Here is a 25,716-nt window from a genome sequence, read left to right as displayed (position 1 = left end):
CCAAGTCGAAATCAAAAAGGCAATTAATGAGGTACAATAAAAAATGGAGGCTCTAACTGCTAGGATAAATGAGGCAGAAGAGAGAATTAGTGATATAGAAGACCAAATGATGGAAAATAAAGAGGCTGAGAAAATGAGAGATAAACAACTACTGGATCATGAGGGCAGAATTTGAGACATAAGTGATACCATAAGACAAAACAATATTAGAATAATTGGGATCCCAGAAGAAGAAGAAAGAGAGAGTGGGGCAGAAGGTATATTGGAGCAAATTATAGCAGAGAACTTCCCTAATGTGTGGAAGAAAATAAGCATCAAAATCCAGGAGGCACAGAGAATCCCCCTCAAAATCAATAAAAATAGGTCAACACCCTGACATCTAATAGTAAAACTTACGAGTCTCAGAGACAAAGAGAAAATCCTGAAAGCAGCTTGGGAGACGAGATATGTAACCTACAATGGTAGAAACATTAGATTGGCAACAGACCTGTCCACAGAGACCTGGCAGGCCAGAAAGGGCTGGCATGATCTATTCAGAGCACTAAATGAGAAAAATATGCAGCCAAGAATACTATATCCAGCTAGGCTGTCATCGAAAATAGGAGAGATTAAAAGCTTCCAGGACAAACAAAAACTAAAGGAATGTGCAAACACGAAACCAGCCCTCCAAGAAATATTGAAAGGGGTCCTCTAAGCAAAGAGAGAGCCTAAAAGTAACATAGACAAGAAAGGAACACAGACAATATACAGTGACAGTCACCTTACAGGCAATACAATGGCAGGAAATTCCTATCTTTCAATAGTTACCCTGAATGTAAATTGGCTAAATGCCCCAATCAAAAGACACAGGATATCAGATTGTATAAAAAAAACAAGACCCATCGATATGCTGTCTGCAAGAGACTCATTTTAGACCCAAAGACACTCCCAGATTGAAAGTGAGGGGGTGGAAAACCATTTACCAAGCTAACGGACACAAAAAGAAAGCTAGGGTGGCAATCCTTATATCAGACAAATTAGATTTTAAACCAAAGACGATAATAAGAGATGAGGAAGGACACTATATCCTACTTAAAGGGTCTATCCAACAAGAAGATCTGACAATTGTAAATATCTATGCCCCTAACATGGGAGCAACCAATTATATAGGGCAATTAATAACAAAAGCAAAAAAACCACAACAACAACAATACAATAACAGTGGGGGACTTTAACACCCCCCCTCACTGAAAGGGACAGAACATTTAAGCAAAAGGTCAACAAGAAAATAAGGACTTTAAATGACACACTGGACCAAATAGACTTCACAGATATATTCAGAACATTCCATCCCAAAGCAACAGAATACACACTCTTCTCTAGTGACCATGGAACATTCTCCAGAATAGATCACATCCTAGGTCATAAATTGGGTCTCAACTGGTACCAATAGACTGGGATCATTCCCTGCATATTTTCAGACCACAATGCTTTGAAACTAGAACTCAATCATAAGAGGAAAGACGGAAAGAACTCAAATACATGGAGGCTAAAGAGCATCCTACTAAAGAATGAATGGGTCAGCCAGGAAATTAAAGAAGAATTTAAAAAATTCATGGAAACAAATGAAAATGAAAACACAACTGTTCAAAATTTGGGATGCAGCAAAGGTAGTCAGAAGAGGAAAGTATATAGCAATAAAAGCCTTTCTTAAGAAACAAGAAAGGTCCCAAATACACAACCTAACCCTACTCCTAAAGGAGCTGGAGAAAGAACAGCAAATAAAGCCTAAACACAGCAGGAGAAGAGAAATAACAAAGATCAGAAGAAATCAATGAAATAGAAACCAAAGAACAGTGGAACAGATCAACGAAACTAGGAGCTTGTTCTTTGAAAGAATTAACAAGATTGATAAATCCCTGGTCAGACTTATCAAAAAGAAAAGAGAAAGGACCCAAATAAATAAAATCATGAATGAAAGAGGAGAGATCACAACCAACACCAAAGAAATACAATTATAAGAACATATTATGAGCAACTATACTCCTACAAATTAGGCAATCTGGAAGAAATAGATGCATTCCTGGAGATGAATAAACTACCAAAACTGAACCAGGAAAAAATAGAAAACCTGAACAGACCTATAACCACTAAGGAAATAGAAGCAGTCATCAAAAATCTCCCAATAAACAAGAGCACAAGGCCAGATGGTTTCCCAGGGGAATTCTACCAAACGTTTAAAGAAGAATTAATACTATTCTTCTGAAACTCTTCCAAAAAATAGAAATGGAAGGAAAACTTCCAGACTTGTTTTATGAGGCCACCATTACCTTGATCCCAAAACCAGACAAAGACCCCATCAAAAAGGAGAATTACAGACCAATATCCCTGATGAATATGGATGCAAAAATTCTCACCAAAATACTAATACCAATAGGTTCCAACAGTACATTAAAAGAACTATTCACCACGACCAAGTGGGATTTATCCCTGGGCTGCAAGGCTGGTTCTACATCCACTAATCAATCAATGTGATACAATACATTAATAAAAGAAAGAACAAGACCCATATGATCCTCTCAATAGATGCAGGAAAAGCATTTGACAAAGTACAGCATCCTTTCTTGATCAAAACTCTTCAGAGTAGAGGGATAGAGGGTACATACCTCAATATTATAAAAGCCATCTATGAAAAACCCACAGTGAATATCATTCTCAGTGGGGAAAAGCTGAGAGCTTTTCCCCTAAGGTCAGGAACACGGCAGGGATGTCCACTATCACCACTGCCATTCAACATAGTATTAGAAGTCCTAGCCACAGCAAATGGAAAACAAAAAGAAATAAAAGGCATCCAAATCAGCAAAGAAGTCAAACTCTCACTCTTTGCAGATGATATGATACTTTATGTGGAAAACCCAAAATACACCACCCCAAAACTGCTAGAACTCATACAGGAATTCAGTAAAGTGGCAGGATATAAAAATCAATGCACAGAAATCAGTGGCATTTCTATACACCAACAAGACAGAAGAAAAAGAAATTAATGAGTCGATCCCATTTACAACTGCACCCAAAACCATAAGATACCTAGGAATAAATCTAACCAAAGAGCCAAAGGATCTGTACTCAGAAAACTATAAAATACTCATGAAAGAAATTGAGGAAGACTCAAAGAAATGGAAAAATGTTCCATGCTCATGGATTGGAAGAACAAATATCTTGAAGATGTCAAAGCTACCTAGAGCAATCTACACATTCAATGCAATCCCTATCAAAATACCATCCACTTTTTTCAAAGAAATGGAACAAATAATCCTAAAATTTGTATGGAACCAGAAGAGACCCCGAATAGCCAGAGGAATGTTGAAAAAGGAATGCAAAGCTGGTGGCATCACAATTCCGGACCTCAAGCTTTATTACAAAGCTGTCATCATCAAGACAGTATGGTACTGGCACAAAAACAGACACATAGATCAATGGAACAGAATCGAGAGCCCAGAAATGGACCCTCAACTCTATGGTCAACTCATCTTTGACAAAGCAGGAAAGAATGTCCAATGGAAAAAAGACAGTCTCTTCAACAAATGGTTTTGGGAAAATTGGACAGCCACATGATGAAGAATGAAACTGGACCATTTCCTTACACCACACACAAAAATAGACTCCAATGAAAGACCTAAATGTGAGACAGGAGTCCATCAAAATCCTAGAGGCAGCAACCTCTTCGAGCTCAGCCGCAGCAACTTCTTCCTAGAAACATCGCCAAAGGCAAGGGAAGCAAGGGCAAAAATGAACTATTGGGACTTCAGGATAAAAAGCTTTTGCACAGCAAAAGAACAGTCAACAAAACCAAAAGGCAACCAACAGATTGGGAGAAGATATTTGCAAATGACATATCAGATAAAGGGCTAGTATCCGAAATCTATAAAGAACTTCTTAAACTCAACACCCAAAGAACAAATGATCCAATCAAGAAATGGGCAGAAGATATGAACAGACATTTTTCCAAAGAAGACATCCAAATGGCCAACAGACACATGAAAAAGTGCTCAACATCGCTCGGGATCAGGGAAATACAAATCAAAACCTCAATAAGGTATCACCTCACACCAGTCAGAATGGCTAAAATTAACAACTCAGGAAATGACAGATGTTCACGGGGATGCAGAGAAAGGGGAAACCCTCCTACACTATTGGTGGGAATGCAAGCTGGTACAGCCACTCAGGAAAACAGTATGGAGGTTTGTCAAAAAGTTGAAAATAGAGCTACCATAACAACCCAGCAACTGCATCACTGGGTATTTACCCCAAAGATACAAATGTAGGGATCCGAAGGGGTATGTGCACCCCGATGTTTATAGCAGCGATGTCCATAATAGCCAAAATATGGAAAGAGCCAAGATGTCCACCAACAGATGAATGGATAAAGAAGATGTGGTATATATATACAATGGAATATTATGCAGCCATCAAAAGGAATGAAATCTTGCCATTTGTAACAACGTGGATGGAACTGGAGGGTATTATGCTGAGCAAAATAAGTCAATCAGAGAAAGACATGTATCATATGACCTCAGTGATATGAGGAATTCTTAATCTCAGGAAACAAACTGAGGTTTGCTGGAGTGGTCAGGGTGGGAGGCATGGGGTGGCTGGGTGATAGACATTGGGGAGGGTATGCGCTATGGTAAGCATTGTGAATTGTGTGAGACTGTTGAATCACACACCTGTACCTCTGAAACAATATATTATATGTTAAAAAAAAAAAAAGACAATAGCAGCAAGGGAAAAATGAAGGGGGGGAAATCGGAGGGAGAGACAAACCATGAGAGACTATGGACTCTGAGAAATAAACTGAGGGTTCTAGAGGGGAGGGGGTGGGGGGATGGGTTTGCCTGGTGATGGGTATTAAAGAGGGCACGTACTGCATGGAGCATGGAGTGTTATACGGAAACAATGGATCATGGAACGCTACATCAAAAAGTAATGATATAACGTATGGTGATTAACATAATTTAAAAAAAAAAAAGAAAACAGGGGGTTAATGTGAAGCTCCCTCTTTCAGATACTATGAAGATGGTTATAAGAGCATCAGAGAAAAATTAACAGTAAAGATCATTTTCAGCCAAGTTATATCATAGGTTTAGCACAGGATAGATTTTATGGTAACAAATGTAGTTTCAACTTTAATAGGAGGTAATTATTCAACCATCAACTCTATAGATTATTGCAGTTATAAATATCTTTTGCTTAAGGGAATTAGTTTAATGTCAATTATATGCAAGAGTCCAGAGGGGACCTAGGGAATGAACAGTACTAATGGCATTTTCACACCTTGAAAGTAGTTAGAATTATGACAGTAGATAAAGACAAATGTAAGCATTATCAACTGGAAGAAAGGCAACAAAAGCTCTGACTATGGCAAGAATGCCCAGCTTTTTAAATAGCTGACATTTATTGAGCATTTACTAAGAAGGATGTACTAAATGCCTCATATGTATTATGCTATATTAGTCTCAAAATAATCCTAAAAAGTAGATACTATTCTTTTTTTCCCATTTTAAAGAAAAGAAAACTGATGCACAGAGAGATCAAATCACCTGTCCAAGATCACTCAAACCGCACAGCAAGTTCTGCAAAGAACTATGTTTCTAAACAAGGCGGAGCCAATGAATGTAATTTATCTGGGCTCTCAAGAAGTCCATGGCATGGTTTTTATATCAGAAGTTATTTAAAAACAAAACCAAATGATGACTGAGCTAAATGTTTTGCAGTGGATTACAAAACCCACTTAACAATATGCAGCAAAGAACAGAGTTGAATTAGTATCTTTTTGATGGACATGTCAGTACTAATCCTTGCAAATGGATCCTGGATTAATCTTATTTTACACTTCAAAAATGACATAGAGGAGGAAGTAGAGTCATGAGTCTGAGTATGCAGATGATATTGATAAATTTTTCAAAGAATAAAATGCTAAGCAACCATAGAAGCAGCTCACAAAGCATGAGGAGGCTCAATAGTGACAGATGACCTTCAATGGGGTCCAGTAGGCAATACAGCTGGAGAAAACTATCCATATACTCTTAATAAGCACTAAACTATAAGTTTAGTAGGGAATGGGATTTTTGGATCTCTAATGATATACAGTGATATGACATAAAAGCCAAGAAAAGAGTATGCATCTCTGCGAAGAGTTTAGAAAACAATCCAACATGCATAATATTTTGTAATTAATAAAACACCCTCATTCCCATATTTTTTAGGTATTCATTTTTTTATTGAGATCATTATAGTTTCATATGTAGTTGTAAGAAATAATAGAGGGATCCCTTGGATACTTTGCCAATATCCCCTAATGGTATCATATTGACAAAATAAAATTCTATTTGACTCCATCTGGAATACACTATGAAGTTCAGGTAAATGCATATCAAGAAAGGCACAGGGTTCTAGAGATGGTTTAGATCATAGGAGCTGAAATGACTATGAGAGGAGAGGTTTTAACAGGTTAATCAACTACAAATCTAGGTCACTTCAGGTTGACAAAACAAAGTCAGGGGTGAATAAAGAAAACATGACTCTCAAAACACATTAGTAGAGAGTATATACATTGGCTATGGGCTTAATTTCAAATTCTAGAATATTAGAACTATGGGGACTTAATAATTAGACTAGATAGCAAATAACATAGTGTGAAGCACTAAACTATGGAGTCCGACTGGGGAAACCCTTCCCCTCCTCCCATTTCTTCCCGACCTCTACCACTCAGTAGCTGTGGGAACTTCAACAAGTTATACTTACTCTCTAAGCTTATTTCTTCATCTTTCATCTAGGGATAATAATGGCACCTACCTCATAGGGTTGTGAAAATAAAATAGGAAAACCCAGGTGACAATGTCTGACACAAATGAAAATGTCATTATTAGCTAATGCTGATGTTATGCATTTAAAGGCTTTTAAAGGAGGGTTTCTAAGCCTTGGCACTATTGACATCTTGGACCAGATAATTCTTTGTTGGGGCAGTGGGGGTGGACATAGGGGGTTCCTGTGCATTGTAGGATGTTTCGCAGCATCCCTGGCCTCTAACTCATTAGATGTAGCACTTATCTTCCAGCTGTGATACCAAACATGTCCCTAGATATTGCCAAATATCCCCAAGGCTGGGGGTGGGGTGGGGTGGGTGAATGTGAAAAAAATGAACCCTGGCTGAAAACTACTACCTTAAAGGAACTAATCTAGGACAAAAAGATGAAGTGGTGGTAGCCATTTCTTAGTTAAAGCAACAGGTGGTACATATTGCAAATATAAAAAGTTTCAGAATGGATTTAGAAATAACAAACATACATACACATAGACCGATAATGAACAAAGTTTCTAAATTAAATTTGGAATTGTGTACACTTATGAGGTTGAAGTAATGGAGACCCCATCCTACAAACTTTCAAACACTGTGTGGGGCCACTGCCAGATAGGATGAAACCTCAAGTTAGGTGAATGATCCACCTAGTGGACACTTGAGATGCCCTCATGTTCCAGAAAGCTAATTATAAACTCCATCTGCAGCAAGAACACATTTCAAGGCGCCCCCTAGAGAAACACTAGAGCACTGTGTCCAGAAAGTGTTCCTGAATCTCTCTGCGCCTCAGAATTACCAGGGGGAGATTTTCAAACATGGACATTTCCAGGCCTTATCCCTACATTTTAAATTTGCATTTTAGAGTGGAGAGGCCAAGACATCTATCTGTAAGTTTAATAAGTCCTCCCAAGTAATTGGGAACATCTGGTCAAGTCGACAGTGTCTTGAAATGTGAGAGAGAAGGTCAGGTTCTCTTTAACTCTGCCCCATCCTAACTTGTACATCAGAAAGAGACCTACACACCATGCAGAATTCTTTATGGGAAAAATTATAGCCTATAAATAGATATATTACATTAGTTCCCACTAATGATCAACATTAGGAACAAAGCTCCTACCCAAACAGAAAGCTGAAAACCAAAATTTTACAATAAAAGAAGTAATTAAGAACTGCTGTGGTTTATTATTTCTAGTAAAAAGTCTTCAGTTATCTCTGGTGACAGCTTTTGCTACAAATTCCATACCATCAATCACCCATGTTCAGACAGAACAGGGGTTACTATGCTCAGTCATGTGGAACCAACAGTCCTTCTGCAAACTTTGAAAATGACAAGCAGTTGAAAGACAATGCTCGTTCTATTTTCTATTCAACAACACCAGAATAGATACTTACTAATGCAACAGAGGAAGCATTTGCTTCAGCAGTTAGAGGGATTTTAAGCCTAAGTGTGGAGCAGGTTTCCATCTCAAATTATGCAGTTTGCAACCTACAGGTAGGGTGATCAGCTGTCACAGATTGCCTGGGACTGAGAATTTCCCAGCATATGGGACTTTCAGTGTTAAAACTTAGACTTTTCCTGGGCAAACCATGACAACTGGTTACCCTATGTATAGTCTTAAAGTTATCTTGTAGCTGGTTCCCTCTCTATAACTTTTTTCTTTTTTCTTTTTAAAGATTTTTATTTATTTATATGACAGAGAGAGACACAGCAAGAGAGGGAACACAAGCAGGGGGAGCAGGAGAGGGAGAAGCAGACTTCCTGCCAAGCAGGGAGCCCGATGCGGGGCTCGATCCCAGGACCCTGGGATCAGGACCTGAGCCGAAGGCAGACGCTTAACAACTGAGCCACCCAGGCGCCCCTCTATAACTTTTTTCTAAGGGCCTCTACGTCCCTCAAATCTGTCCTTATCCCTTGTCCATGTTGCCATCCCACATATTTCTAGCCTGAGGACTTGGGTGCTGGAGCACCTTTCTCCTCCTGAAGTAAATGGACTGAGCTGACTGGTCACAGACACTGAGTTATAAGCCTATGTCATCCAGGAAACTGAGGTGAAGCAGAATCAAAGAGAACCTGAGAGAACCTGACCTTCTCTCTCCTAATTCAAGACACTTAAATAATGGGTCCCACTACTTGGGAGTGTTTATGAAATATAAAGATTACGGGACTTCCACCTCAGACTGTCTAGAGAGGAGGACTAAGAATCCCCATATGTGAAAAGCTTCTTGATAATTATGATGTTCAGGAAGACTCACCAACAATATTCAGAACCCAGTGCTCCTCCAGGGGGGCCATGAAATGTGTTTTTGCTGCAAGTGCAGTTTATAATTGCATTTCCAGAATGGGGATGCATTTCAGATATTTTACTAGGGAGGACTGACCTTTGTAACCTATAAATCCAAGTTAAAACCCATACTTTGATCTCAAGAGACCATCATTTCAAATGTCTACATACTTTACTTGTCATGCCTTAATTGAGTCTAAAGTAAGCCTGAAACCTATTTAAGTCAGGTCAATTTATGTTTATAAATGTTTGCCTTTAATAGTGAATTGGTAGCATATTATATCCAGATATTCCTGTAAAAAATCACCTGTTGGCTTTGTCTTTGTTATACTAATTACTGACATCAAAAATTACTAATTGAATATATACATGTAAGGCTCAGGGCTAGATGTTAGACTTTGGGAAGGAGAAAATTTTAAGTTATATAAATCTTTTATAGACTTATTGCCCTCTGTACTAATCTTATGTGATCACACTCTCAACAGGGATTTTTACACACATAAAAATTATTTTCAAAGTGGTCAAAGATCACCTTTCACAGTCCCTGAGCCTTTAAGATGAGTAAACATTTCTTCTTTCTGAGTGACATATGGTTTAGGAAATATATGACCAAAAAATTAATTAAATAAATTTTAAAAAGATAATATATGACCTTCCTATAAACACTCATCTTGGAAGCCAATGAGAACAAAAGATCCCATAAATTAACCTCTGAAAACCTATTACAAATGCCTGCTCCTTTGGCAATATTCCTGCCAAATGAAGACACTTTTTAGGTCCCTGAAAACACCTAGCAGGTGGTTTCCAGATTGTGTCAAAGGGTTATTGGAAAATTAGAGAAGATATGTGTCAAAGTCTTACAAGGTCCAATATAGAGGCTGGAGCTTCTTCACTCTTATGCAGTCATTTTGGCTACATGAGACTCCTTATTCATAAGCTCTACAAAGGTGAAAAACATCAAGATTTTATGGATTTTTACTTTTGAAAACTTGCCAGAAATATTCTTGACTAGTGTGTGGAGACACACACACACACACACACACAGAGTGAAAACCTCTTTTTCATAGACTCTCTTGGAAGAGCACTGAGACACCTCAAATTCAACTACATTTTGGAAAATTCAGCATCCAAAACACAAGCCTCCTCTGTAAGGAGCCTTCTGTTCATTTCTGCCACTTGACACTTAACATGAAATGTATGGATCATTCCTTTGGTATGGCCAATTCCTACATAAATTCAGCATGTATTTCCATTATACAAGGAGTGTTAATAAGCTTGTTCAAAATCCTGTCCATCCAGAATGAGAAAATGCATAACTACTCTTAACCTTTGGAGAATATAAGACACATATACGCACATAAAAGTCATGATTTAAAATAGAAAAGATATATCTATATCCAACATGCAAATATTTTATAACTCTCTTCCAGATACTTGTGTAGCTATACAAAACATCAGACAACTCAAAAGTTAATGTGTATCTGGCTTAAGACTTCATTATGTGTTTTATATGTTGTTTGTTGGGGTTGGTGGAAGAAAAAAAGTGTATCTAATAATCTGACTTAAAACTCTAACTGGATTGACATTGGGTCTTGCCCCCCTTTTATTTGCCTCTCATCAAAACACAATGGCCAGCAGAGCAAGGGGAGCTCACCAGGAGATAAGGACAGCCAACTATGAAGCATATTATTTCACAGATTAGCTTGAGGATTTAATATAAAATATAGAAAGTACTTAGAACAGTGCCTGGATCACAGAAATCTTCAATAATAATAAAGCTATTAATAGTAGCTACTATTAGCCACCATTATTAATATACTTAATTATTAATTTACTTAATAAACACTGGAGATGATGGTTTTACCTACTTAGACCATTTGGATCAGTTTTAAGCAGGAATGTCTTAAATGAGCTGTTAACAATGACACGGAAACACATTACCTTTTTAAATCTCTTCCTTTAATTCCTAGAGATAAAGGACATCTCATGAAGCAAGTTCACCTAAGTCTATTTTTATCAGCCATCCAGAAATCAGTCTGCAAACCTCTGACCCATCTGTGTTATAAAAGATAAGCTGTGCTCTCATTTCTACTCATATAAATTAGTGTTTCTTTCCTAACTAAGTCTTCCTGGGAGCATTAATTTGCCTTCTGCTTACTAGCCAATCTACCATCCCTGGGGTTAAAACCAGAGAAACTGTCAGACAAATGGAACCAATTTTGAGACTTTTGAACACAGAAGTTAATGCGGAAAAAAAAATGAGACAGAAAAAGGCAATATAGGATCAGAATGAGCTATACCACTCACCTCCACTTTCCCTATGTTGATGAATCATCTTACAAGCAGGTAATAGAAGAAAGCAAGTAGTAATGTTAAAACTCTCCCATCACCGAATACCTCAAAAATACCACAAGTATCAAGACAGTCCAGATTATCTACATCCAGTGATAGAAAATAAGCACACCACCTGTTTGTCACAGGAAACCAAGTCGGAATTCATTAGGACCAGGAGTTGTGGTGAGTGTTTTTCACCTGACACCTATTTATGCCTAAGTCTGATGCTTGGCCCGCAGCTGGAGAGAATGCTCTATATCAGAACACACCTTAATTCCTCCTGCTCCGTCTCAGCTCCCCCACTGCAACTCAAGCACCTCCTCAGCTTTTCTGTTGCACCAGGCATGGTTTCCCACAGGAGGCCACATTTAGGAAAGCAGCAAGAAGCTGAACTCTCCTGAGAGTACAAGTGAAGACCTGTCCCCAGCCGTGCCTCTTACCTGCAGCATCTGCACCTTCCACAGGCACGCTCTGGGTCGACGCTGGAGTTGGGTCCTTGGGTCCATGAACCTGAGCAGCTTCTTCCTGGTTTGTCAAAATTGCAGAACACAGATCAGTTTCCAGGGCTTGGAGCTTCAGCAAGGAATTCTGCCAGCAAAAGCAGAACATCAGGCTAGCTAAGTAACTGCCTAATACACAGCGGTGAGTCCGCAGCTCGGCAAAACCCCTTCTTCCAGCGCCTGGCAGGGGGGAGGAGCTCAGCCCCAGCGGCTTCAGGCAGAGCTGATTGTGCCAGAATCAGATACACATTATTCCACATGCAGCCTCAGTTTCTGCCTCCTTGCAATCCTAACGTATATGGCTTTATATGTCACACATGGGACTGGTGATTTCGTCAACAGGAGACGCTGCACCAGGAGAGCCAATCTGAGATGGTATATGCTGCCCGGGTGCTTGAGGCTTTACGCTTTGCAAGTGTTTCATTCATTGTGCTGACATCAGGAGCAAGTGACATTAGGCCCCTCCCAGGCTACCATTCATGAAAGCCAGCATCCCTTAACCACGAAGACTGCAGCAGACCGCAGTGCATAAAGAGTTACTGCTGCAGAGGCCGCCTGGCTTCTGGGAGGTGCTTCTGGGCTCCCTGATCTACATCTGTATCTGGGAGGGTATATGCACGCACGCATGTCTGTCTTCTGAAGTTGCTCCTCACACATGGGATAGCTGCTGGTATCAAAAGCAGAGTGCAGGGAGCAAGGGAGAGGGCCTTGGTCACTGAGTGTGACCCAGCCACCGAGGGAGAAGCAATTTCTTAGCTCCCAGAACAACCCTCTCCCCACCCCCTTCATTTCTCATTTTAAATTTCTCCCATGGTTCTTAATAAGAACAGAGTCATACAGACTGATGCACGTATCCTGCCATGATGCAGATGCCCAGCAAATTAATTCCCCTGACCAGGTGAAAATGAGTCATGCCTGAGGCCTTGGCGGGGTGCCACTCCCCTGCAACAGGAAAGTTCTGCAGGCCTCAGAAGCTCCTCCACCCACAGAGCTCCTGGCAGGGGTGGCTACCTGGAGTGGAGCCATTGATCCTGTGCCTACTACGACCCTCCAGTATACACATACTCTACCGTCCACCTTCATACCCAACCACCACACCCTACTCCATACACACGCCCCCATTCCTATCCCATGCATACCCTTATACCCTACCTTACCTTCACCTCCGGATTTCCACACCCTCATGCCCAACCCCCATACCTTCACACTACTTGCACATACATTTAACTCCCAAATAACCCCATACACCCTCTCATTTCTACCCTTCACACTCACCATTTTTATCCCCTACTACACACATACACACATATACACACACACACACACACAGAAACACCCCACCATACACACACCATATATACACCCTCATACTCCCACTCTCATATCTATTCGGAACACACACACACCCCCTACCCGCATATATACCCTCACACCTTACCTCACATAAGCGCCTACCTCCAACATCTCTTCACACCGAACCCCTCCCCTCACAGAGTACCTATTACTACACATATACCCTCATCCATGCCGTTGATGTGAGTAATATGAGCCCCCAGCAGTGTTTTCAAAGTTGTTTACTGCTAAGTGGGCTCCAGATACCTCCCTCCTCTGCCACGCTCAGAGATGAAGGTACAAACCTCCTCTGTGCTCAGGAGCTGCTGACTGAGAGCCCACAGCTCAGATGAGGCATCTACCTGAGATCCCGTCACTTTTTTACTGCTCCCTCCTCCTTCTGGGATGTTCTCCCAGCAGCTGATTGTGGAGGTAAGAGCCTGAGGTTACTGACAGGAGGTACAGAGAAGCAAGGGCATCAAGTTTCTGGAAAGAGTTCTAGGCATCTGGGAGACAAAAAGAACAATTCCAGACAAGCTTCCTACTGGAGGAACGCAGAGATCAGAGTGACCTTTCAAAAAAGAGCAAAACTATTCTGAAAATTAAGAAATGATGACATGAGAACATAAAATGGTGCAGCTGCTATAGAAAACAGTATGGCATTTCCTCAAAAAAATTAAAAATAGAACAACCATATGATCCAGTAATTCTGCTATTGCATATATACCCCAAAAGCAGGGACACAAACAGATATTTGTGCATCCATAGTCATAGCAATATTATTCACAATACCCAAGAGTTACATTATAGACTGAATTGTGTCTTCCCCAAATTCATATGTTGAAGACCTAACCCCCAATGTAACTGTATCTGGAGATGGGGCTTTTAAAGGGAAAATGAGGTCTAAGGGTGGGGTCCTAATTCAATATGATTAGTGTCATTATAAGCACACAGAGAGAGAGACACCAGAGATGCATCCACAGAGGAAAGGCCATGTGAGAAAGTGGCTGTTTGCCAGCCAAGGAGAAAGGCTTCAGGAGAAACTAACTCTGCCAGCACCTTGATCATGAGCTTTCAGCCTCCAGAGCTGAAAAGATAAATGGTGTTTCAGCCACCCAGTCTGTAGTATCTTTTTTTTTTTTAATGGCAGCTCTAACAGAGAATTGGCAGACCAATACAAGGTAGGAAGGAAGGAAGGAAGGAAGGAAGGAAGGAAGGAAGGAAGGAAGGAAGGATGGAAGGAAGGACGGACGGAGGGAAGGAAGGCAGGTGCTCCATCCCTACATTTAGAGGAAGGGTGTGGAACCTACTGCTTCTTGTAGACTCCATGTGTTCTTATATATTCTACAAAGTAAAAGAGGACAATGTCAGCTCTGCTACCTTCTATGCATCTGACTTTGGGCAAGCATCTTCGCTATTCTAAACCTTAGTTTCTTATATATAGTAACAGTAAGAATGGCACCTGTTCTCAGAATTAAATGGAAGGCGTGAAATGCACTTTGTAGATATGTACATATGTACCAGCATATGGCAAACACTCAAGGACTGAACACTGGGTTTATTACGAATTATTTCCACACCCCAGAGGCCACTGGGCAGAGCTCTGGTCATGTGTGAGGCCAAATGCTACACCAACTCTGAGGCCTTCACTCATCACTTTATCTCCCAGGGCCCCACTTTCTGCATCTGTCTATAAAGGGCCTGAGACTGGATGACTTCTAAGTTCCTTTCCAACTCTAAAAGAAAGGAAAGCAAACATGCACATACACTGAGGATGGTGCACAGAATCTGGCACCGTGTGGGTGCTTAGACAGTGTTTCGGGAACTGAACCAAGTGTTCATGCAACACAAATAAACAGCAAAGAATTTCAACGCATAGGAGTATGTCAGCTCACATTCAGAGGCCTCTGAACTCCCACAGGGAGTGAGGCATAATGCTGAGACTCAGTTACGGCTAGAAGTAGTAATTGGGTTGTCATCTGTCTCCCTCTCCCACCTCTCCTTCCCTTGTACTCAGACTGAAGCAAAAACAAGACAGGAGATTTGTCAAAGGAGATCCATCTGCATGGCTGGTTTATTCCTCTCTGAGATAGGAGATGGGAGTAAGGTTAAAGGAATGGAGAAGAAAACAAGTGGCAAATGAAACAGGAGGGAGAAGATGAAGGTCTCAAGGTATAAGACCTCCAAGTAGAAGGGGAAAAATAAGCTGCTATACCTGAGGACAAGAGAGCAGAACGGAAGAAACTCTGCAAACCAGCTGTCATCAACTATATTCCTTCCCCACCCCAAACTGACCCATTACCTGAAGATGACCTGCTGCTCCTCAACATAGGAATGCAGAGTGGGGATCTGGACACCCTGTGTGGGATGGGCCCATAAAGGGATACCTCTCCTGATGACCAGGAAACCCAGGACAAGGGTGGGGGTGGGGGATTTACCTGTGAGCAATCTATGCCACCGTCACATGTCCTTCCAGTGGGCAACAGAAGACATCCAGCCTGTCGCCTCAGGGCTGAGCCCCACAGACAAACCCTGGAGAAGGCCCATGGACAAATCACACTGCACATTGTGCCCCTATGCAGATGTAACACCATACCACACATGCAGCTCCTAGGCTCAGGATGCTTTTAATGCAGCTCTCCCCAGCTCTCCCATCTGGTTATGAACGAAACCAAAGAGAAGTCCACGAAACCTAGGTGTGGCTTTCTAAAAGTTAATTTTTTCTCTTTTACATAATGGAAAATATGCTACTTGTTTTAGAAAATACTCTACTCACTTTTCTCTGCTATGCAATTACCAGGTCCCTCTTTAGTTGGGTTGGAATGGAGAACACCCACACAGGCTGGATGGTTAAATACTATTTTAAGGTGCCTTTGTCTACAATTCACCAGTTGCAGAGTAGGGACAGCTTACTTTTAATCTCTGTGAAGAGGTTTAGTGGCCCTCTCACATCCTTTTATCTAAGAACTGTATATAGATTCTCTATGGTGATATGAAGATCAAATTGGATATTTGCTCAAAGTTGGGGATAAAACTGGGTCCCCGAACATCCCCAGTTTTACTTACCATTCTTCTTCTCTGATTTTAATGTTTTCCATGTATATTTCCTCCATTACCCACTTCCCAGCCCCTCCCCCCACACACTACCCTTTCTTTCCATCTGCTTCCTGACCTCCCCAGGCCTGATTTAGCTATAGTCGCTTCACAGTCAAATTTCTATCAAATTCTTGAGCCAGTTTTGATTACCTTATCTAAACAGCACCCCCCAATTTCTCTGTTAGCATCTTGTTTATTTCCTTTCTAACATTCACTATAATATGTAATTTCATTCATTTCTCAATTGTTTATTAGCTCTTTCGAGCTCCAAGAGGACTGGTATCATGCCTCCATTGTTCACTGCCGTACCTAGAACAATGAGTAGTACAGGAGCCAACCAATAAAAGGACTGCCATTGCATATTAGTTTTTATTTCCTGAACTCTTTAGGCCCTTCTGAGTATCCAATTTCAAGCTGCCCTGGCCCAGAAACTTTAAAATGATTACAAATCACTAGGGAATTTGTTAAAGATGTGCATTTGAATAGAGATCACCCAAGAGATTCAGATTCTGTGGTCCAGAGCAGGGTCATTTAGATACAGGAGGTCTAAGGTCCATACTTTGAGAGATGTAGCCCTATTCCCTGGGGACTTGACCCACTCTAAATGCTGCCTTGCTTGCCTGCTTAGCTCCACCTGTCCCAGGAACAATAGTTTTTTGCTGACTCCCCGCCCTCTGATACCCTCATTAGCTTCCTGCCCTAGACACGCCTCGAGGGCTGCTTCTCCCTCGTCTCACCATATACACACACTCACACCAGGACACATGTGCTCAGAAGCAAGGCAGTGTTGCCTTCCAAATGGCTGTTGCTGGTCTCTGCATGTTCTTGCCAAAAGAAGGGAGACTTCTTCCAAAGGTGATGGCTATAGGAAAATGCCAAATTGACCCTGACCCTAGAAAGAGTGGGCTTTTGGCTAATTCCTTTGGGGCCTGTGTTGTTTATAGTCCAGCAAGCTTTACAGCCAGGTCTAACTGAAGGATTACACACTTCAGTTCAGCCTCCTCTGCTCCAGGTGATCAGCCATCACTACCACACTCCCCAATGGAGAAATTCAATGTAAAAGAACAACTTATTCACTTCTAGGGGCCCTTTGTTGACTAGGGGATCCAGGCCCTACTCTGATATTATCAAGACTTCTTTTTAAACAAGGACAATACCGCCACAACACGTGATAACCCAAACCAAATTTCCTTTCAGCCAAATGATTTCAACCTGGAAAGGGAGTACTGTACTTAGTTCATCTCATTGTGATGTCCTTGTTATGTTCACCTTGATAAATAAATATAAAAATGAGATGTTTGGGAGAGAATAATACAGTTTATAAACTCATATTTTAATTCAGGACTCTGAGCTTTTCTAGATGATAAGACATTGATTTTCTAAAACTACAATGTGTCTCATTTTCAATTCATGGAATGGACTTCAATAGTTTCTCTTTGGAGCTATTAGTACTTAAACTATCCAAAAGGACAGTGTTAAAGAGAATAACCCCTCCCCCCAAAATCATATTTTCCAAAACACTGATTATATCCCAAGGGCTAAAGTCCACAAATCTAGTCTGTATTGTAACGCATACATTAATTCTTAGTGGCTACTTCTGTTCCAATTTCTTTCAGCTCTGAAAAATATTCTGCTTAAAAACTAAACTCAGTAGGATGGGGTGGACTATGATGGAAATGTAGGAAGATCCTGAACTCACCTACTTCCATGGACACACCAAATCTATAGCTACATATAGAACAATCCCCTCTGAAAAAAATTCCTGAAAACTAGCTGAACAGCTATTCCACAACAAAGGATAAAAGGGCTACATTGAGAAGGGCAGGAGAAGCAGACACACGATCTTGCCAAAAACCCCACCTCTAGCATGGTGATCCACAATCAGGAGGGATCTCACAAATATAAAGCTTCTCCCTAAGGAGCAAGGGCTTCATGCCCTACATGAGGTACCCCAACCTTTGGAACCCACAATGGAGATACAAACTCCAAAATGTCTGACCTTGAAAACCACATCCAGGAAACCCAGGGGACTGTACAGAAATGACCAGCTTACATGCAGACTAACTAACTCTGGGGACTAGCACAAAAGCAGCAATTTGTGGGGCACCTGGAGGACTCAGTTGAGGATCTGATTCTTGGTTTTGGCTCCGTGTTAGGCTCCAGACTCAGTGGGGAGTCTGCTTGAGATTCTCTTCCTCTGCCCCTGCCCCTGCTTGAGCATGCTCTCTCTCTCTCTCTAAAATGAATAATATACCTTTAAAATCAAACACACAAACAAACAAAAAGCAGCAGTTTTAAAAGTGCCTAAACTATATGTGAAGAAGATTCATTTGCTAACGTTAAACCATCTACTGGAGGGGCAGGGAACTATAAGGACTCTCTCTGGGGACTGAGGCACTGGCACGTGCCACTTTTGTACTCTCTCTCTAACTTGATAGTGCAGGCAGGTGTGCCCTAGCCCTGCACTCTTCCACTTCCCTGCTAGAGCTGGCAGGCACACCCTGGCCCTGCAGTCTCCCACTGTCATGCTATGGCCTGCAGGCACATTGTCTGTGTGTCCTGTGTTCTACCACTGCCTTACAAAGGCCAGTGAGCATGCACGGTTCACAAAGGGAACACTCCTTGATCACCTTACTCACTCTTCTGGCCAATAAGAACATTACATTATGTTCCTGCATTCCATAGGACTATAACAACTGGAGACAGTTCTTAGCTGACTACGACCACTCCCAGGCTAATATAAACAGCAGACTGAAAGACACTCCCAGTCTTTCTGTTAAAAAGGCTTATTTACTTGTTTTAGACCTTCAGTGTGAGGGACAGGCTTCAGGTCTGCCAAACATCTAGAGGCTATGGGGGTGTTCTCAAGGAACCTAAGCAGGGACACCATCTTTGTGTTCTCCTTTGCCTTGATACAGCACATGCCAGTACCTCCCAGAAAGAAGCATATATATTCATCTGAAGCTCTGATTTTTGCACCTGTCATCCAGGGGACACCAGATGACCTGTCTGGAAGCCAGCAGGATTTACAATTGCAGCCCCACAGGAGTATACATATTTGCAAACTTTTAAAAGTTGCTGCCTGACAGTCTGGCTTCTAATCACCTGAAACTAGGTGCTGACTGAGATCTCTCTCTTTGGAACACTGGTAAGTCTTGGCACACCCTCAGCAACTGGGACCTACAAAGAATAAATGAGCCTGCTTAGACAATTACAAAGATTCTAGAGACAACCAAGAACTAGGGCAGGGTTGAAAGATAAGGTTCATCTCTTACACAAGGCCCTCCTTCAAGACTGGGAGAGATAGCTTTTTCCCCTAATACATAGAAAAACAAAAAACAAAAAACACACAGAGAGTCAGTCAAAATGGAAAAACAGAGGACCATGTTCCAAATAAAAGAACTAACTGAAATCCCAGGAAAAACAATTTAATAGAATGGAGATAAGTAACCTTCCTGATAAAAAATTCAAAGTAATGGTCATAAAGATGCCTACCAAACTTGGGAGAAGAATGGACGAGGCTGGTGAGAACTTAACAAAGAGATAAAGAATATAAGAAAGTACCAAACAGAAGTCACAGACCTGAAGACTATAACAGTAACAAAAAACACACTAGAGGGAATAAAGAGCAGATTAGAGGACAAAGAAGAACTGATTTGTGATCTGATAGGGTAATGGCAATCATTCAAAATGAAGAGCAGAAAGAGAAAAGAATTTAAAGAAATGAGGATAGTTTAGGCACCTCTGGGACAGCATCAAGGATACTAACATCCTCATTATGGGGGGTCCCAGAATGAGAAGACAGAGAGATAGGGGCAGAAAACTTCTTTGCTCAAAAACATAAAACGTGTTGGAGGAGGAGTAAAAATGTGGCACTTTCAGAATGCATTTGAACTTAAACAATCACCAACCAAAATAGATTGCTATATACATAAGTGGTTATATATGAAATTCATGGTAAGCACAAACCAAAAACCTATAATAGATACATAAAAAATAAAGAGAAAGGAATCTACACATAACACTATAGAAAGTCATCAAATCCTAGTGAATAAAGGGAGAAGAACAGAGAACTATAAAAACAAGCAGAAAACAATTAACAAAATGGAAATAAAAACATACCTAACAATAACTAGTTTACATATAAACGGACTAAATGTTCCAATCAGAAGACAGCATAGCTGAATGGAAAATGGAAGAGGAAAAACAAAACAAAACAAAACAAAACACAAGACTCATCTATATGCTGCCTGCAAGCCACTCACTTTAGATCTAAAGATACAAACAGACTGAAAGTGAAGGGATAGAAATATATTCCATGCAAATGGAAACAAACAAAAAGCTGGGGTAGCAATATTTATATTAGACAAAATAGACTTTTAAACAAAAATTGTAACAAGAGACAAAGAAGAACCTTACATAATGATAAAGTGATCAAAAAATTTAATAAAACATTGTACATATTTATGCACCCAACATAGGAGCACCTAAACATATAAAGCAAATGTTAACAAATGCAATGGGAGAAATAGACAGTAATACAATAGCAGGGAATTTTAACACCCCACTTACATCAATGGATAAATCATCCAGACAGAAAATCAACAAGGAAACATTGACACTGAACAACACATAAGACCAGATGGACTTAACAGATATATACATAGCATTCCTCCAAAAACAAGAGAATACATTTTCTTCTCAGGTACACATGGAACATTCTCCAAGATAGATCACATTAGCCCCAAAATAAGTCTCAGTAAATTTTAGAAGATTGAAATCATATTAAGCATTTTTTCTGACCACAGCACTATGAAACTAGAAATCAACTACAAGAAGAAAACTGGAGAAAGCACAAACATGTAAAGACTAAACAATATACCACAAAACAGCCAATGGGTCAATGAATAAAGAGGAAATCAAAAAACACCTTGAGACTTATGAAAATGAAAACACAGTGCTCCAAAATATGGGACACATCAAAAGCAGTTCTAAGAGGGAAGTTTATGATGATACAGGCCCACCTCAAGAAATGACAACAAAAAAATCTCAAATAAACAATCCAAACTTATACCTAAGGCAACCAGAAAAGAAGAACAAAGTCCTAAGTTAGTAGGAGGACAGAAATAATAAAGATAAGATTATAAATAAAATAGAGACTAAAAAATAAATAGAAAAGATTAATAAAATTAAGAGCTGGGGTGAGGCAGGAAGATGGTGAAGTAGGAAGATTCTGAGCCCACCTCATCCCATAGACTCATCAAGATAAAAGCTAAATCTATGAAACTAACTTTGAAAATGACCCAAAGACTGTCAGAACAAATCTTCCACAGTTAATCACACAGAGAAAGTCACGTTGAAAAGTGTAGGAGCACAGAGACATAGTTGGAAACAATCCCCTCCACCGCACCCCCAGTAAGACAAATAAGAGAGCACAAGTATGGAGAAGCAAGAGGTTCAGACCCAAACTAGGCACCCCTAGCACTGGGGACCCACACTGGGAAGACAAGTCCCCATAACATCTGGCTTTGAAAACCAGTGGGCCTTAACTTTAGTAGCTTTAAAAATCAGCAGGCTTTACTCTGGGAGAGCCAAAGCCTGGTAGAAAATTGAGTTTCTACTCTAAAAGCCAGCATAATATATAACTTAAGCCCAAGACACAGCACAGAAGTACCAGTTTGAAAATCACCTGGGGTATATGTGAAGGAGATTTATTGACTAAGAACATGCGATGGAGGGGCAAGGAATTCAGAAAATTTCTCTAGGAATATAAGTGCTGCTGGCTGCCATTTTTCTTACACTCCCCCAGCCTAGATAGCCAGATGCTTGCAGGAGCCAGTTCTAACACTCTCCATCTACCTTGCTAGTAATGCATGCCCTGCCCCAGCATTTCCCTGAGGACCCACCCAACACAATCTGCCGGCCTCAGCAGGCATCGCTCCTAAGAAGCTCCTGCTTCACCACACCCTGCTGGTAGCCTTGGCAGAGGAGAGCAGCACCACTCCAAAGTTACTCCTGCCCTGGAGAGTGAGAGATAACCTCACACACTAGTATGCCCAGAGTTCCAGCAGCCCAATCTCTTAATGAGAGCCTCTCAGTTGGCCCAGCAGGGAACAAGTGTTTGCCATGTGCTCACAACTATGGTGGAGAAGCTAACTGTAGACAGCTAGGCTAACTGCTAGCCCTGTCCACGAACAAAACTGCAGCAGCCTCATACAGGCTTGTCAACAGTGTGGGAACAAAATCCTTCCCAGTGTACCCAGCACAAGTAAAGTGGGTCATTGCAGCCAGCTGGGCTGAAGGCAATCAGGGCTCAGCACAACAGTAGAGCACATGCAGCTGATATAGGCAATAGCCCTGGAGGGCCTGGTTCTGGTTACCAGGGGGGATTGCACTACAGGGCACAAGATTTCTTCTACATAAGGCCACTACTTTCAAGATCAGGAGACATAGCTAACCTACCTAAGATATAGAAGCAAACACAGAGAGTTAGACAAAATGAAGAGACAGAGGAATGTGTCCCAAATCAAAGACAAAGACAAAGTCAGGGTAAAAGAGCTAAATGAAATCAAGATAAGCAATATGCCTGATAAGGAATTCAAAGTAATGGTCATAAAGATACTCACTGGACTTGAGAAAGAGTGGAAGAACTTCAACAAAGAGAGAGAAAAATATAAAAAAGAACCAATCAGAGCTGAAGAATTCAATAACTAAAATAAAATATCCACCAGAGAGGCGGAGCAAGATGGCGGAGGAGTAGGAGACCTAGATTTCGTCTGGTCTCAGGAATTCAGCTGAATAGGGATCAAACCATTCTGAACACCTACGAACTCAACAGGAGATCGAACAGGAGAGTAGCAACAACTCTCTGAACAGAGAAGCGACCACTTACTGGAAGGTAGGGCGTGCGGAGAAGTGAATCCGAGGCGATATTCGGGAGGATAGACGGCGGGGGAGGGGCCTCCGTCGGCCGCTTCTGGCAAGTGATAGAGCCGCGGAGCACAAAATCGGACCTTTTAGAAGTTGGCTCGGCAGAGGGACGTCGCTGCAGTGGCTAAGCGGGGGGTGGAATCCTCCCGGGACAGTGTGGTCTCAGGACCCTTGGGGTCACAGAGAGACCGGGGGTGCCTGAGTGCACCAGAGCTCCCAGGTATCAGAGCAGGGAAGCCGGCTGCAGATACGGAGCAGAGTCGCGGGCTCTCAGCTCGGGGTTGCCATAAACTGTGATCTGCGGCCCAGTCGGGGCACGGCTCCCCCAGCAGGGACCCAACAAACAGCAGATCCGGGGAGACTCCCCTTCCTTCCCGGGGAGGAGCGGTGCGGGAACGCACTGCAGGGATCTGCTGGGTTTGAAGACTCCGCGCGGGTTCGGGTGCCAGAGATAGCAACGCTCGATCACAGGCCGGGTGAGCACGGAGTGCGGCCGGAGACCGGGGACACGGAAGTGACTGCTTTTCTCTGGGGGCACACTGAGGAGCGGGGCCCCGAGTTCTCGGCTCCTCCGAGTGGAGATTGGGAGGCCACCATTTCTGCCCTGGTCCTCCAAAGCTGTACCGAGAGCTTGCAGGGAACAAAAGTTCCTGAGAGCAAACTGGAGCAGCTTCCTTAGCCCGGACCGACAAGGGCGGGGCAATTCCACCTCCGGCAAAGACATTTGGAAACCACAGCAACAGGCCCCTCCCCCAGAAGATCAACACAAACAGCCAGCAAGCCAAGACCAAGTTGATCGATCAAGGAGAATAGGAGAACTCCAGCGCTAGGGGAATACTGCACATAGATTCATGGCTTTTTTTTTTTTTTTTTACCATGATTCATTATTTCATCAAAGTTAATTTTTGTTGACTGTTTTTTTATTTTTCTGTTTTTTTTCTTTTTCCCTTTTTCAACCAACATCTTATAAATCCCTTTTTAAAAAAAAAAAAAACATTTTTTATTTTTCATTTTTAGAGTCATATTTTATCCCTTCATAGCAGTTACCCTTATTTTTGGCATATATATATAAGTTGTTCTCTCTTTAAAATTTTGAGGTACAGTTTCTTCTAACAGATCAAAATATACCCTAAATCACTAGTGTATGGCTTTGTTCTAGTCTCCTGCCTGATCACATTCTCTCCCTTTTTCCTTTTTTTTTTCTTAAATCTTCTTTCTTTTTTCAAACAACTTATCTTACCAAGTCCTTTTATAAAATCTTTTATAATTTTCATCTTTACAGTCATCTTCCATCCCTTCATTGTATCAACCCTTATTTTGTACATATATGTCTTTCTTCCTTTAAAATTTTAGGAGGCACTTTTTTCTAACAGACCAAAATACGCCCAAAATCTAGTGTGTGGCACTGATCTATGCACTAGCCTGATCATATTTGATCATATTCTGCCTTTTTTGTATTGTTTTGTTTTTGTTTTTATCTTTTTTTTTCTTTATCTCTTTCCTTTTTCTTTCTTTCCCTTTCTTTTCCCTGGTTTCAGGTCTTTTCTGATTTGTATACAGTATATTTGCTGGGGACGTTGTAAACCTGTTAGCATTTTGTTCTCTCATTCATCTATTCTCCTCTGGACAAAATGACAAGACGAAAGAAATCACCTCAGCAAAAAGAACAAGAGGTAGTACCGTCAGCCAGGGACCTACTCAATACGGACATTAGTACGATGTTGGACCTAGAGTTCAGAATCATGACTTTAAAGATACTAGCTGGGCTTGAAAAAAGCGTGGAAGTTATTAGAGAAACCCTTTCTGGAGAAATAAAAGAACTAAAATCTAACCAAATCGAAATCAAAAAGGCTATTGATGAGGTGCAATCAAAAATGGGGGCACTAAATGCTAGGATAAATGAGGCAGAAGAGAGAATCAGCGATATAGAAGACCAAATGATGGAAAATAAAGAGGCTGAGAAAAAGAGAGAGAAACAACTACAGGATCACGAGGGCAGAATTCGAGAGATAAGTGATATGATAAGACGAAACAACATTAGAATAATTGGGATCCCAGAAGAAGAAGAGAGAGAGAGAGGGGCAGAAGGTATATTGGAGCAAATTATAGCAGAGAACTTCCCTAATGTGAGGAAGGAAACAGGCATTAAAATCCAGGAGGCACAGAGAACCCCTCTCAAAATCAATAATAATAGGTCAACACCCCGACATCTAATAGTAAAACTTACGAGTCTCAGAGACAAAGAGAAAATCCTGAAAGCAGCTCGGGAGAAGAGATATGTAACCTACAATGGTAGAAACATTAGATTGGCAACAGACCTATCCACAGAGACCTGGCAGGCCAGAAAGGACTGGCAAGATATCTTCAGAGCACTAAACGAGAAAAATATGCAGCCAAGAATACT

At 41.2% G+C, this 25,716-nt stretch overlaps 1 protein-coding gene across 5 annotated transcripts in view; it reads right to left on the bottom strand.

The window, feature by feature from the left end:
* The window catches only part of FAM13C (family with sequence similarity 13 member C), a 166,107-nt gene that overhangs the window by 28,457 nt on the left and 111,934 nt on the right, over positions 1-25,716 (bottom strand). For 4 of the 5 annotated variants that reach the window (XM_028124012.2, XM_028124013.2, XM_088019809.1 and 1 more), the window contains one exon: positions 11,895-11,979. In XM_028124012.2, the coding sequence (XP_027979813.1) occupies positions 11,895-11,979 (85 nt within the window). Of the gene's footprint in view, positions 1-11,894; positions 12,043-25,716 lie in introns of all 5 variants that reach the window. The other variant, XM_088019808.1, reaches the window with a different exon arrangement.

This window comes from Eumetopias jubatus, unplaced genomic scaffold, assembly GCF_037043125.1.
Source record: "Eumetopias jubatus isolate StellerSeaLion01/CBP00866 unplaced genomic scaffold, mEumJub1_p1.0 scaffold_17, whole genome shotgun sequence".
In the NCBI taxonomy this organism is placed as follows: domain Eukaryota; kingdom Metazoa; phylum Chordata; class Mammalia; order Carnivora; family Otariidae; genus Eumetopias; species Eumetopias jubatus.
The sequence above is the reverse complement of the archived record's forward strand: the minus strand, read 5'-3'. Positions and strand labels throughout refer to the sequence as shown.